At 35.6% G+C, this 14,543-nt stretch overlaps 1 protein-coding gene across 5 annotated transcripts in view; it reads left to right on the forward strand.

Moving 5' to 3' along the window:
* Positions 1-14,543, forward strand: part of spire1b (spire-type actin nucleation factor 1b) — an 86,965-nt gene that overhangs the window by 45,235 nt on the left and 27,187 nt on the right. For all 5 annotated transcript variants that reach the window (XR_005992196.1, XM_041792955.1, XM_041792956.1 and 2 more), the window contains 6 exons: positions 1,590-1,754; positions 1,941-2,027; positions 2,318-2,447; positions 7,716-7,867; positions 7,957-8,050; positions 8,224-8,366. Coding sequence is in view for 4 of the 5 variants with exons in the window: in XM_041792955.1 (XP_041648889.1) it covers positions 1,590-1,754; positions 1,941-2,027; positions 2,318-2,447; positions 7,716-7,867; positions 7,957-8,050; positions 8,224-8,366 (771 nt within the window). In the remaining variant the exon portion in view is untranslated. The remainder of the gene's footprint in view (positions 1-1,589; positions 1,755-1,940; positions 2,028-2,317; positions 2,448-7,715; positions 7,868-7,956; positions 8,051-8,223; positions 8,367-14,543) is intronic.

Below are 14,543 nucleotides of genomic sequence, written 5' to 3' on the forward strand. Positions count from 1 at the left end.
TCCTTAATCACAAAATACGCAGAGACCTCCATCTTATCTCTTTTAACACTGCAGAAGACATCTTTGTACTGGAGGACCACTTTGGAAATCAGACCACCATCGCTATAAAAATAGTTGAAGAGTTACAAAAAATGCCAACAGTTTGAGGCAATCAGCCACGAAACTGATGAATTAACTCAAGCAGTAGAGAAAGCACTGCAAGACTTGATCGACCTTGGAGACACAGGGGCAATTAAGAAGCTTCCAGAGTCTCTAAAAAAGGAGTGGCTTGTCCATGCAGTTGATGGAAAGAATGCTGTAGCTCCTGAAACCAGATTTGATAGCCTCATGGCATTCCTTAAGGCACAGGGGTTCATATATGAGCAACTGGAACAACTGAGAGGAGGAGCCTAATAAAAGAGACGAGAGGTCTGAGCCAAACATGTAGAACAAAGTCAACCAAGGCAGGTGATGACCCGCAGGTTGTGTTGTCTTGTGGTGATGGTAAACACAAGAAAAATCTCTACTTCTGCAAACCATTCATAGCCCTGCAGCTACTGGAATAAAAGGCAGCAGAAAAAGGTTGGAGGCATGCAGGAAGTGCCTTGAAGTCCATTAATACAGTCTGAAGGTCCAAGAAAGGCTTCTGCCAACCCAAAAGTTAGCTACAGAAATCCAGGAGTCAGGACCTTCAACTAGAATAGACATGGTTTTTTATCCATCAGTAACCTTTTCTCTGTGTTGCCTGGAGTGTTCTTTTGCCTTCGTGGTGTAATGGTAGCCAGGAATACTGATAAACCAGTGACTGGACCTTCCAGACACAGGTGTCTTTCTACTATAATCACTAAGACACATTCACTGACCTCAGCTGATCTCCATTTCTCTAACTGTGACAGTAGCACTGATTAGCTGGACCTCTGTTGGATTAACTCAGTCACTTTAAAGGAGGAGATTATACCTCATATATTTTTGTTTGACATTACTTTGTAGTAGTCTGTTTTCACTTTGACTTTAGAGAGTTGTTTTTGGTCAAAAGAAAGCCGAATTATATTGATAAGAATTATTTTGTGAAAGGGTTTAAACCATACATTGGGTTTTTATTGTCCACAAAATTACAGTCCCAGTGACGCAGTGGTCTTGTCTCTGTAACAAGAACTAAACTTTTTTTTCTTCAGAGTTTTTGTTATCAATGATCTCTTTTAGCTCTTTTTAGTCTCCTCCTCATGAGAAAAAGGCTGTTGACGGATATTTGTCATCATTTTTGTTGACAAAATTAACTTTACAGTTTCAGTTTTTCTGACGGGATTAAAAGTTGTGAAGAGAAGTTTTTTTGTAGAACACTTAGTTCATGGTACACGGTGCAAGATAATCAAGCCGTCTACTCCCCTCTAACAAAAATAAAGCCATGATATCTTTAGTGCAAAGTTAAACATATTCCTAACTATTTTTTATATTTTAAATAGGTGCTAAAAAAAATCAGGAAACAGAACCCTTCACCCTGATTACAGCCGTTTGTGTGTTTCATAGAGTGCCACTCCTTCTCAGATAAATACAGTTTCAAACTTACCCTATAACTTTCGTGCCCTTTTACGACTTTACTTTTCTGTCAGGCTCGGTTCTGGGTTCAAGTGATGAGGGACCTACGTGAGGGAGTCAAGCTCAAGAAAGTCCAGGAGCGTCAATACGACCCCCTGCCCATCGAGTACCAGCTCACTCCCTATGAAATGCTAATGGACGACATAAGGGCTAAACGCTACAAACTGCGGAAAGTCATGGTGAGTATAACGCTAATACTTCACACACACATGTAGTTCAAGGTGGAAGGAGTAGTTGTTTTACTTTTGTTTGCAGTTTGTAGTACTTTAATTTATAAAGTAGTATACCTTTGTTTTAAAACCATCACTTTTCCATCTTTGGGTCTGTGAATATTTTTTCTGTTTTTACCCATTCTTCTGTTTCAGGTTGATGGAGACATCCCTCCTAGATTAAAGAAGAGTGCTCATGAAGTCATTCTAGAATTCATCAGGTCCAGACCTCCTCTCAACCCTGTAAGTACATAGTAACTGTGCCTGACCCAAAAATCCTTCATTAATAAAAGAAGACCAACGGAGTCTCTTAATCAGAGTTTCAATAAACAGGAACAACCTTATTTAGCACTGTGCCTCCAAACAAAGCAATATTTTAGACGTGGTCCTCTTGTGTTAACTGAAAGCAACAAATGAAAAAGAGATTCTTTGCAAAAAAAAAAACAAAACAAACAAACCCCCCCCCCCCCCCACTCTTTCCTGCGTTTGCCATGATGGGTATATGACCATCAATTGTCACCGTATTCCGGTAGGTGTCAGCTCGTCAGTTGAAGCCACAGTGCCAGCCTCCTCCAACACTGCATGAGCGGATTCTGAAAGAAATCAAAGCAGAGAGGAAACTTCGACCTGTATCACCTGATGAGATCCGCAAGAACAGGCTAGGTAAGAAAAATCATCATTTATAAGGGCATGTTATTGTTGGTATTTTAAAACCAATTCATGCTCCAAAACAGTACCAAGATGGCGCTCCCCAGTGTGAGACACAGCGTAGCTCTCTGAGTCAAGCTTTACGTTCTTTTTGTGTTATTGTTTTCTTTACTTTGGCTCATGTTAAGAATGATTGGCTGACACTGATAAGATAAGATAAGACAAGATAAGACAAGACAAGATAGGATAAGACAAGATAAGAGAAGATAAGGATAAGATAAGACAAGATAAGGATAAGACAAGATAAGATAAGACAAGATAAGAGAAGATAAGGATAAGATAAGATAAGACAAGATAAGGATAAGACAAGATAAGATAAGACAAGATAAGGATAAGACAAGATAAGATAAGACAAGATAAGACAAGACAAGATAGGATAAGACAAGATAAGAGAAGATAAGGATAAGATAAGATAAGACAAGATAAGGATAAGACAAGATAAGATAAGATAAGACAAGATAAGATAAGAAAAGATAAGGATAGGATAAGATAAGATAAGACAAAATAAGGATAAGACAAGATAAGATAAGACAAGATAAGATAAGGATAAGATAAGATGAGATAAGATAAGATAAGAAAAGATAAGGATAGGATAAGATAAGATAAGACAAAATAAGGATAAGACAAGATAAGATAAGACAAGATAAGATAAGGATAAGATAAGATAAGATAAGATAAGAAAAGATAAGGATAGGATAAGATAAGATAAGACAAAATAAGGATAAGACAAGATAAGATAAGACAAGATAAGATAAGGATAAGATAAGATGAGATAAGATAAGACAAGATAAGATAAGAAAAGATAAGGATAGGATAAGATAAGATAAGACAAAATAAGGATAAGACAAGATAAGATAAGACAAGATAAGATAAGGATAAGATAAGATGAGATAAGATAAGACAAGATAAGATGAGACAAGATAAGAAAAGACAAGATAGGACAAGATAAGGATAAGATAAGATAAGACAAGATAAGGATAAGACAAGATAAGATAAGACAAGATAAGGATAAGATAAGATGGGATAAGATGAGATAAGATAAGATAAGAGAAGATAAGAAAAGACAAGTTAAGACAAGATAACGATAAGATAAGATAAGACAAGATAAGGATAAAACAAGATAAGACAAGATAAGATAAGACAAGATAAGACAAGACAAGATGAGATAAGACAAGATAAGACAAGACAAGATAAGATAAGACAAGATAAGACAAGACAAGATAAGATAAGATAAGACAAGATAAGACAAGACAAGATAAGATAAGACAAGACAAGATAAGAGAAGATAAGATAAGATAAGGATAGGATAAGATAAGATAAGACAAGTTAATGATAAGACAAGATAAGACAAGATAAGATAAGACAAGATAAGACAAGATAAGAAAAGATAAGAAAAGACAAGATAAGACAAGATAAAGATAAGATAAGATAAGACAAGATAAGGATAAGACAAGATAAAATAAGACAAGATAAGGATAAGATAAGATGAGATAAGGATAAGATGAGATAAGATAAGAACAAGATAAGAAAAGACAAGATAAGATAAGATAAGGATAAGATAAGACAAGACAAGATAAGGATAAGATAAGATGAGATAAGATAAGACAAGAAAAGAAAAGACAAGATAAGACAAGATAAGGATAAGATAAGACAAGATAAGAGAAGATAAGGATAAGATAAGATAAGACAAGATAAGGATAAGACAAGATAAGATAAGACAAGATAAGGATAAGACAAGATAAGATAAGACAAGATAAGACAAGACAAGATAGGATAAGACAAGATAAGAGAAGATAAGGATAAGATAAGATAAGACAAGATAAGGATAAGATAAGATAAGACAAGATAAGATAAGAAAAGATAAGGATAGGATAAGATAAGATAAGAAAAGATAAGAAAAGACAAGATAAGACAAGATAAGATAAGGATAAGATAAGATGAGATAAGATAAGACAAGATAATATAAGACAAGATAAGAAAAGACAAGATAGGACAAGATAAGGATAAGATAAGATAAGACAAGATAAGGATAAGACAAGATAAGATAAGACAAGATAAGGATAAGATAAGATGGGATAAGATGAGATAAGATAAGATAAGAGAAGATAAGAAAAGAAAAGTTAAGACAAGATAAGGATAAGATAAGACAAGATAAGGATAAGACAAGATAAGACAAGATAAGACAAGATAAGACAAGACAAGATGAGATAAGACAAGATAAGACAAGACAAGATAAGATAAGACAAGATAAGACAAGACAAGATAAGACAAGATAAGACAAGACAAGATAAGATAAGACAAGATAAGAGAAGATAAGAAAAGATAAGGATAGGATAAGATAAGATAAGACAAAATAAGGATAAGACAAGATAAGATAAGACAAGATAAGATAAGGATAAGATAAGATGAGATAAGATAAGATAAGAAAAGATAAGGATAGGATAAGATAAGATAAGACAAAATAAGGATAAGACAAGATAAGATAAGACAAGATAAGATAAGGATAAGATAAGATGAGATAAGATAAGACAAGATAAGATAAGAAAAGATAAGGATAGGATAAGATAAGATAAGACAAAATAAGGATAAGACAAGATAAGATAAGACAAGATAAGATAAGGATAAGATAAGATGAGATAAGATAAGACAAGATAAGATGAGACAAGATAAGAAAAGACAAGATAGGACAAGATAAGGATAAGATAAGATAAGACAAGATAAGGATAAGACAAGATAAGATAAGACAAGATAAGGATAAGATAAGATGGGATAAGATGAGATAAGATAAGATAAGAGAAGATAAGAAAAGACAAGTTAAGACAAGATAACGATAAGATAAGATAAGACAAGATAAGGATAAAACAAGATAAGACAAGATAAGATAAGACAAGATAAGACAAGACAAGATGAGATAAGACAAGATAAGACAAGACAAGATAAGATAAGACAAGATAAGACAAGACAAGATAAGATAAGATAAGACAAGATAAGACAAGACAAGATAAGATAAGACAAGACAAGATAAGAGAAGATAAGATAAGATAAGGATAGGATAAGATAAGATAAGACAAGTTAATGATAAGACAAGATAAGACAAGATAAGATAAGACAAGATAAGACAAGATAAGAAAAGATAAGAAAAGACAAGATAAGACAAGATAAGGATAAGATAAGATAAGACAAGATAAGGATAAGACAAGATAAAATAAGACAAGATAAGGATAAGATAAGATGAGATAAGGATAAGATGAGATAAGATAAGAACAAGATAAGAAAAGACAAGATAAGATAAGATAAGGATAAGATAAGATAAGACAAGATAAGGATAAGATAAGATGAGATAAGATAAGACAAGAAAAGAAAAGACAAGATAAGACAAGATAAGGATAAGATAAGACAAGATAAGAGAAGATAAGGATAAGATAAGATAAGACAAGATAAGGATAAGACAAGATAAGATAAGACAAGATAAGGATAAGACAAGATAAGATAAGACAAGATAAGACAAGACAAGATAGGATAAGACAAGATAAGAGAAGATAAGGATAAGATAAGATAAGACAAGATAAGGATAAGATAAGATAAGACAAGATAAGATAAGAAAAGATAAGGATAGGATAAGATAAGATAAGACAAAATAAGGATAAGACAAGATAAGATAAGACAAGATAAGGAAAGGATAAGATAAGATAAGAAAAGACAAGACAAGACAAGATAAGATAAGGATAAGATAAGATGAGATAAGATAAGACAAGATAATATAAGACAAGATAAGAAAAGACAAGATAGGACAAGATAAGGATAAGATAAGATAAGACAAGATAAGGATAAGACAAGATAAGATAAGACAAGATAAGGATAAGATAAGATGGGATAAGATGAGATAAGATAAGATAAGAGAAGATAAGAAAAGAAAAGTTAAGACAAGATAAGGATAAGATAAGACAAGATAAGGATAAGACAAGATAAGACAAGATAAGACAAGATAAGACAAGACAAGATGAGATAAGACAAGATAAGACAAGACAAGATAAGATAAGACAAGATAAGACAAGACAAGATAAGACAAGATAAGACAAGACAAGATAAGATAAGATAAGAGAAGATAAGAAAAGATAAGGATAGGATAAGATAAGATAAGACAAGATAAGATAAGACAAGATAAGACAAGATAAGAAAAGATAAGAAAAGACAAGATAAGACAAGATAAGGATAAGATAAGATAAGACAAGATAAGGATAAGACAAGATAAGATAAGACAAGATAAGGATAAGATAAGATGAGATAAGGATAAGATGAGATAAGATAAGAACAAGATAAGAAAAGACAAGATAAGATAAGATAAGGATAAGATAAGATAAGACAAGATAAGGATAAGACAAGATAAGATAAGACAAGATAAGGATAAGATAAGATGAGATAAGATAAGATAAGATAAGACAAGAAAAGAAAAGACAAGATAAGACAAGATAAGGATAAGATAAGATGAGACAAGATAAGACAAGATAAGGATAAGATAAGACGAGATAAGATAAGATAAGATAAGACAAGATAAGAAAAGACAAGATAAGACAAGATAAGATATTCCTTTATTAGTCCCACAAGGGGAATTTCTAATTTACAGCAGCAAAAAAAAGTGTCTTATACAAAGCAGGCCATTTGCAACAGAAACACAATGGAAATAGAGGACAAATGAAGTTTGTTTTCAAGAGCACTAATAAATACAAAAATACAAAATATGGAATATAAAAATGTCAACTTACAAAATATAAATAGCATTTACAAACAGTTATGTACAGGTTGGATATATTACAGATTGGGTGTGGTGGAGATATTCATGTGTACACCTATATACTCCCTCAACAACTTGGATGTAAATGGTCAGTTTCCATCCTTCAGTCAGTTGCAAGATAAATGAAAATCTAAAATTCAGAACTTTGAAACCTTTCCATCAGAACTGGCATGATTCCAGACATCTTCAGCTCAGACTGATGGAGATAAGAATGCATGGATAGAAGACCCAGGCATTGAATTATTTGACGTGACATTTTGATTTTGGCCCTAATTAACAGCACTCTTGTCTAAAATATTTGACTGGTATTTCAAACAACCTCTCTCAGACATTTCACATGATAATAATAGTTTTAATTATAGCCCAGAATGCAAGGACTCCCATTTGGAAGTGTTTTGGCATTTATCTGGAATATCCTGGACTCTCTACAGATGAGTTTAGTGGATGCATGGGCAGCTCTCTGTCTCTGACCAATGGATCAACATCTCCCAGGGTAGAGCCCTCTGGATCTCAGTCTGCCCCTCAGAGGAAGAGGCTTCTCAAAGCTCCAAGTCTTGCTGAACTGGACAGTTCGGACTCGGATGTCAGTATGAACTTGTGTTTGGTATTCAGACATTACATTTATTAGTGGAGCAAATACTTGATGAACTCTTGGTGTATTTCATTTACCAGGATGATAGAATTGGGGGGCAATCAGCCAGCAGCTCCAGTGTGGCCACATCTATTGTGGATGATACATCACCAGAGTCTGCGTTCAGTAAGAAGAGTGAGTAGGTTTTTCTCCTTACTCTCTGCTCATATCAAACCTACAGCCCTGCAGATATTTTTACTGATCATTTGCTGCTGTCTTTGTTGCTCTCAAAATGTCTTGTTTGCTGATTTGACTGATCACCTGAATCTTTACGACTTTCGACATTGTTGTCTTCATGTGATTACTAGCTCCCCCCATGTTCCTGCCCATCTCCTCTACTCCCCAGCCAGAGAGACGTCAGACCCACCAGAGGAGGCACTCCATCGAGAAGGAAACTCCCACCAACGTCCGACCCTTTCAGCAACCCTCCAAACAAAACTCTAAATCTCTGGTTAGTCCGACATCTTTTCAGGAAATGTGTAACCTTGAGAGAAGATAGGTACATAAAACTGGGGCAGCTGTACTATAACTTCTAGTGATTTCAACTTTTAAGAACTTTTTTATTAGAGCAGATGTTGAAGGATTGTTATCTGGCAGAGTACATTCAGAGCTGTGAAAAGGTGGAGACATGGATGAAGGAGTTAAAATTCACGACTTCAGACATTAAACACATGATGTTGTCACATTAAATATTAATACTAAGAGCACAGGGCTGAACACATAACAAGGTTAAATAGCCTCAAACAACTATATTCTAAAATATTGGCCCGAATATGGATAAATAATGAGAGTGTAGAATAAAGATTAATAGTGTCAGCCGTGAGTTTACAGCTCTTGAGGGGATTTTTTTATACTGTCGAGCATATTGATCATATGCCTGGTTCAGTCGGTTCTCAGCAGCTGTAGGAAGAAATGAGTGATGTCCAGCAGTCTGTTAGTATCTCAGACCTGATGGCTGGGTTGGTTTTTTACTGATCCTTATAGCTTTCTTGTAAAGACAGCCAGCATATAATGTGTGCCAGTCTGGAAGTGGAGTTCTCCACAACAAAGTTTTTAGGCATTTGCATTTCAAGTAAGAAAAATAATTAAATGCCACTGGCAAAAAAATGTGGATAAAATGTCATGAATGAATATTTCAATAAAGCTGGAATTAAAAATAATAACAAGGGCATGGATAAAGGTTATGCTTATGCTTATGCAGGATTTCAGATTGATTAGGATCAAAATGAAAAATGTAATTATAAATGAGTTACAAATTTTAATTAATTAATTTATAAAATTATGAATCAATCTCATAACTCGAGGCATGAATTCTTGTTTCAGAGACTTCCCTTCCCAAATTAACGACTGATTTTCTGAAGATTTATTATGAATACAGGATTACAATGTATATATCAAGTAGCTAATATGAGTGAGTGAATGAAACAGGAAATGATTGAAGGAGAGAATACTAACCTAGTTTGATGGAGAGTGGAATGTAAATTTGGAAAAATAGATCTGAATGAATTCATTGTTTAAATGGGACTGTTGGAGACACCGTCAACCCAGGTGAACTGGATCAGAATCCTACTGATGGCTGTAGAAGAAGGACTAGGAGATGGACTGTCTGAGGTGCTGAGAGCCTGGAGCTACTGCTGGTTCCAGCCGGGTCGGACCTTTGATTGGCTAAGCTGGTGGGTTCTGCAACGGCGCCAGTGGGTCTCACAGATGACAGAAGATAGTCTGACGAACACGGCAAGATGTGTCCTTTTCACAGATTCTGATTGGCTCGTCTCATTCCAAAAAACAGTTCTTAATTGGTCCAATTAACTTTCAAAAATAATGTCTCAGGACAGCCACCATCACTTTGAGTTTGAGGATCACAGTGATGAAGTCTGGACGTGTGAGACTCGATAAAATGATTTCAAAAATATTTCAATCTGCTGTGATGGTCAAACTAGCGTGAAATTATAAAAATCTACAGTGCTTAACAAATGTATTAGACCACCTGTCATACCTGTCTCAGAGACCATCCAGCATCATGAAGTGCTTTAATGCGGACTCTTTCATTTTCAGTCAGCTCTACACATTTTACCATTTTGAACAGAAATGAGAAATTTCAAACTGAATTCACCTTTTTATACCCAAATTTGAGCCGGCTCACTGGGCTTCTCTGAGAAGTCAGAAATGAATCAGGCATTATGTTCAACCACTAAAACTCATTTTTCTGTTCAGGAAAGACAGTAAATAACTATAATTTGACATATTAATCAGAAATATTAATGTGCTTTACTATTTTTTTTTTTCATTTTTTTTGTAAATCAGAAAATTTGAAAATTCATGGATAACAATAATAATTCTATTTTAGCATAAAAATATCGTTTGGGTTAAAGAGCTTCTACATATTGGTGTAGATTGCAGAAACATAAAAATGATTTTGGTAATTACCAATGCTGTTAAGTTAGGGCAGCTGTGGCATAAACCTGACTTTGGATGGTGGTATAATAAATTTGTTAAGCACTCTATGTTAATGAGTGTTTCAAAGTTCAAAAAGAGTTGAACCTAGTGCAGACTTGTGAGAAACAAAGAAAAGAAAAACATGTTTCACTGAGAAGTCTACAAAAATTACTTAGCATGAGAAAAAAGAGAATATAAGGAAAGGCTTGAAGACAGAGCCTCAGGAACAACGTAAGAAAAATGAAGGAAAAGACTAGACTAAAAGAGAGCATACACTGCATCTTAAAACTGAGGGAGATCAACCTAGAGATCAACTGTATATGAACCAGTCTTCATCAGTTTAGTAATTCAATGAAAGCAGGTAGGAATAGTATGAATGGTTATATATTCTAGAGTGATATCACATCAAGTCCATGCTAAGTGAAATATGAATAACAGCATCACTGACACATATATGAGCATTTAGATAATCATAAAGAGGTCGGTGTGGTGACCAATAGCAGACTTTAGATGGCGCTGTTGGTCCATGGAAGAATTTGATTCTGTGTCACAGACCCCTGAAACAGTTCATTAGGTTCCATTTCATTTCCCTAAGATGATATGCAAATGTTTTGTTGAGCAAAGTTATGATTACAGCATTTCTTAGATTTGGAGTCATTCTTGTCTTCTTGTCTCAGTTCTGCAGAGAAAACACAAGTAATTTATAATCTTCATCTGGTCTCGTTGTTTGAGTAGGATGCACCGGTCAACCAAGGAGTGTTGACTCTGGTTCATGATCCAAAGTTCAAAAGGTGTGGGGTTGCAGTTGTTGGAGAAACCACAATCCTTTTGTCTAGAAACCATCCGATTAGATCACCTTAGATCTTTTCAGGCGTCTCTTCAGATCTGTCTTTAATCAGACGTGCTATTTCTGGCTCCTCCACGGTGGGAAGCTGGTAGATACGGGAGGGTCCTTCCCCCCCTTAGAAATCCTAAAGAATTCTCAAAAGCTGCAGGCCTGAATGGATTTCACTACAAAAATGTAAATTATTGACCAATGACTTATTTCCTCGTAGATGGAGCTAACAAACAGGTTTCAGATATCCTAACTGGCATTACAACCATGTAATGCTATCAGTGAATTAATAATGATTACAGGGCTCTGTCTGAGGAATGCTGTTGTTTAGCACATACATTAATGACCCTGATGCATGCAGACAAGTTGGCTAAGTTGTCATCAGCAGTGGATAAAGTTACAGTGTGGCTGCAGTATTCCCGTCTCACTCTTAATACTGATGTTTTAGTATTTTTAAACAGAGGACTGTACTTTTCCCAAATATTTACGCTCATGGAGAGATGATAAAAATGTAACAAGTTTAAATACCTAGGCATAAACCACTCTTATTAAAAGATGTGCCAGACATATAACAGCACATTTTAGACACATTAGGGACTCACCAGCAGTTGAAACCTCTAAAAAATATTTAAATGATCTTATTGTCATTATTGTACATCATGTTGGTCTTAAACAACCACAACTGTCCTAAAACCCATCTGATCACTCCACAAACAAGCCCTGAAAATCCCAGACAGATGACGGTATCACCCCTGTGATATACTGGACAAATATCAAATGCTGATTTTTGATCATTTAATCCAGTATTCAGATGTCTGTTAAGTGTAAAACTTAATCCATTGAAGAGCTTTGTTAAACTAGGCTCTGAGCACATTAGCAGAACCTCATGGCCTGCCTCAAATGGAGACTGTAGAATTTCTAAGCCTGCCTGAAAAAACAGATTATCATATATTAAACATAACTTGTGCTATCAATTTATTTAAAAAAATACCAGAATAAAATAAAATGAAGTAGTAGTAGTAGTTGTGTACTTGAGAACGGTCTCTAGACCACATTCTGAATATCTTGGTCTTGTCTCGGTTTGTGTCTGGCCAGACTCAGGATTTTCCCGTCCAGACACTGATGTGCTGTTTTTCAGTGTCTTAATAAAGAGAAGCTCCTGCTAAAACAAACAGTTTCAGTTGAACTGTCAAATTAAATAGATTTTTATGGTCTTGGTCGTGTCTCAGTCTTGGTCTCAACTTGGCCCTAACCCCCCAAAAGTCATGGTCTTGTCTTGGTCTCGGCTCCTGGTCTCAGGCATGTCTTGGTCTCAGATACTGTGGTCTTGACTACTAAGTAGTTAAAACTGTCAAGTGACATTTGCAATTCCAGTTGGACTAACACATTTAAAAGACTCCTCAAAGAAAAGTCATTAGACCACTGAGTGATGACTAGAGGGAGGAGTTGTTAGTGAAAAATAAAAGGTGGGTAAGGTTTTATTAATGAATTGTATTTATTAGTTCATAGTGTTATGTAATATACAGCTCAATTTGAAGTTTAAAGTTGCCTCCTTTTTCAGCACAACTGTGGCTTGTTGGTAGAGTCAGTCATCTGGGGTTCGATCCCCAGCCCCTTCAGTACATGTTGATGTGTCCTTGGGCAAGACACCTAACTCCAGTTCTAGTAGTGATGGCTGATGGCTAGTAGTACTCCATAGCCATCAGTGTGAGTGGGTATGAATACGTAGGTGTGACCTGAGGTGTTGAAGTGTTTTACAAGCTCAAGTCCATGAACCATTTTTTTTTCCTCCTAACAGTATTAATTCTGGCACCATTTTGGCACCGGTACAGTTTAAAAAGTATTGATCTACCACTGGCATTTAAACACAACAAAACAGTACTGTGAGTCAGTGCTTCATGTGTAGTACTAAAGGACTTTTTACCAATAGTTTTTGTGAATATTGATATTTGGAGCTGTTGACCAGGAAAAGGGAGTGGGGACTACAACTAACATGGAATCTTAAACAACCACACTGTGTTGGAGAAAATAATTTGGTTTTTGATCCAATGAATTCCTTCTCCAGGACTTCTGCTTCCACAGATGTTCAGTAGAATTTAGATCAGGGCTTACAGGAGGCCACTTGAGAATGCTCCATGTTTTGATCTTAGCCATTCTTGGCTGTTTTTAACTGTGCCTTTTGGTTCCTGTTGGAGGACCCATGACCTGGACTAAGACCAAGCTTTCTGACACTGGGCAGCACATTTGGCCCCAGAAGGCCTTGATAGTCTTGAGATTTCATTGTCCCCTGCACAGATTCAAAACACCCTGTGCCAGACGCCCCAGAACATAACCCATCTTCCTCCATTTCTCTGTGTTTGCCTTATTTTTGCGCCTATGAACAAAAAGATGATGTGACCTGCCCAAAAGCTCCAGTTTTGTCTGATCTGTCAAAAGGACATTTTCTCTGAAACTGTGTGGCTTGTTAATATGCATTTTAGTGAATTCCAGTCCGGTTTTTTTATGATTCACTTCCAACATTGGAGTCTTCCTCAGTCGTCTTGCATTAAGTCCACTTTGGCTCAAACAGCGACGGATGGAGTCCACCTCTAATCTCTGTGGAAGTTGTTCTGGGCATTTTGGTTGCCATTCCTATTATCAGGGAGGTCGGCTACAGTCCTGTGGACTTGAAACTTCTGAATATGGTCAGCTGTAGTCTCAGTCCTTTACCTTGAACATGCTGGTCTATTATTTTCTTTCCTGAGACCTTCTGTCTGTGCTGTACAGCTGTTCATTTCTAGGTTGTTTTCAGTAGCCAGGTAACTTATGCTTGAAGGCTACACTGGAGACAGTTTTGGGTGTTGCTTTTTTATCCCTACTTTTTAAAATCCCCACAGAATCAAGTGAAAGGGATAGTCTTCCTGACTTCACTGTGTTGCCTAGTAAGAACTCATGCTTGATCAGAGTTTATTTAATTTTGGGGGGGGGGGGGTACATAATAAAAAATATAGTATTGAGAGAACAACTGAGCGAGGAAATCATGGCACCGTTTTGAAGACATTCTGCTGTTTTACGCTGGAGTTGAAATTATTTTTAAAGTATTTGTTATGGTCCAAAGTTCTTGCTGGTGCTCTGTTTATCTAACTGCTTTTAAAGGTGCTTCAAATTGTAGCAAAGAGTTTTGTTTTCCCACAGCTTCAGTTATTACCGTATGTGAATATGCCATTTTCTTTTCTGAAAACTTCATGGCAAAAACGTCCTTTTTAGGTTTAGGTTTATTTATTTATTTCGCACACATAAACAAAAAATGGGTCAAAGAGGGAACGAAGCCCAATGGGCTTGTACAAGAGTTCCACCCCTTTCAATAATCACAAACAA

This window comes from Cheilinus undulatus, linkage group 8, assembly GCF_018320785.1.
Source record: "Cheilinus undulatus linkage group 8, ASM1832078v1, whole genome shotgun sequence".
NCBI classification, from domain to species: domain Eukaryota; kingdom Metazoa; phylum Chordata; class Actinopteri; order Labriformes; family Labridae; genus Cheilinus; species Cheilinus undulatus.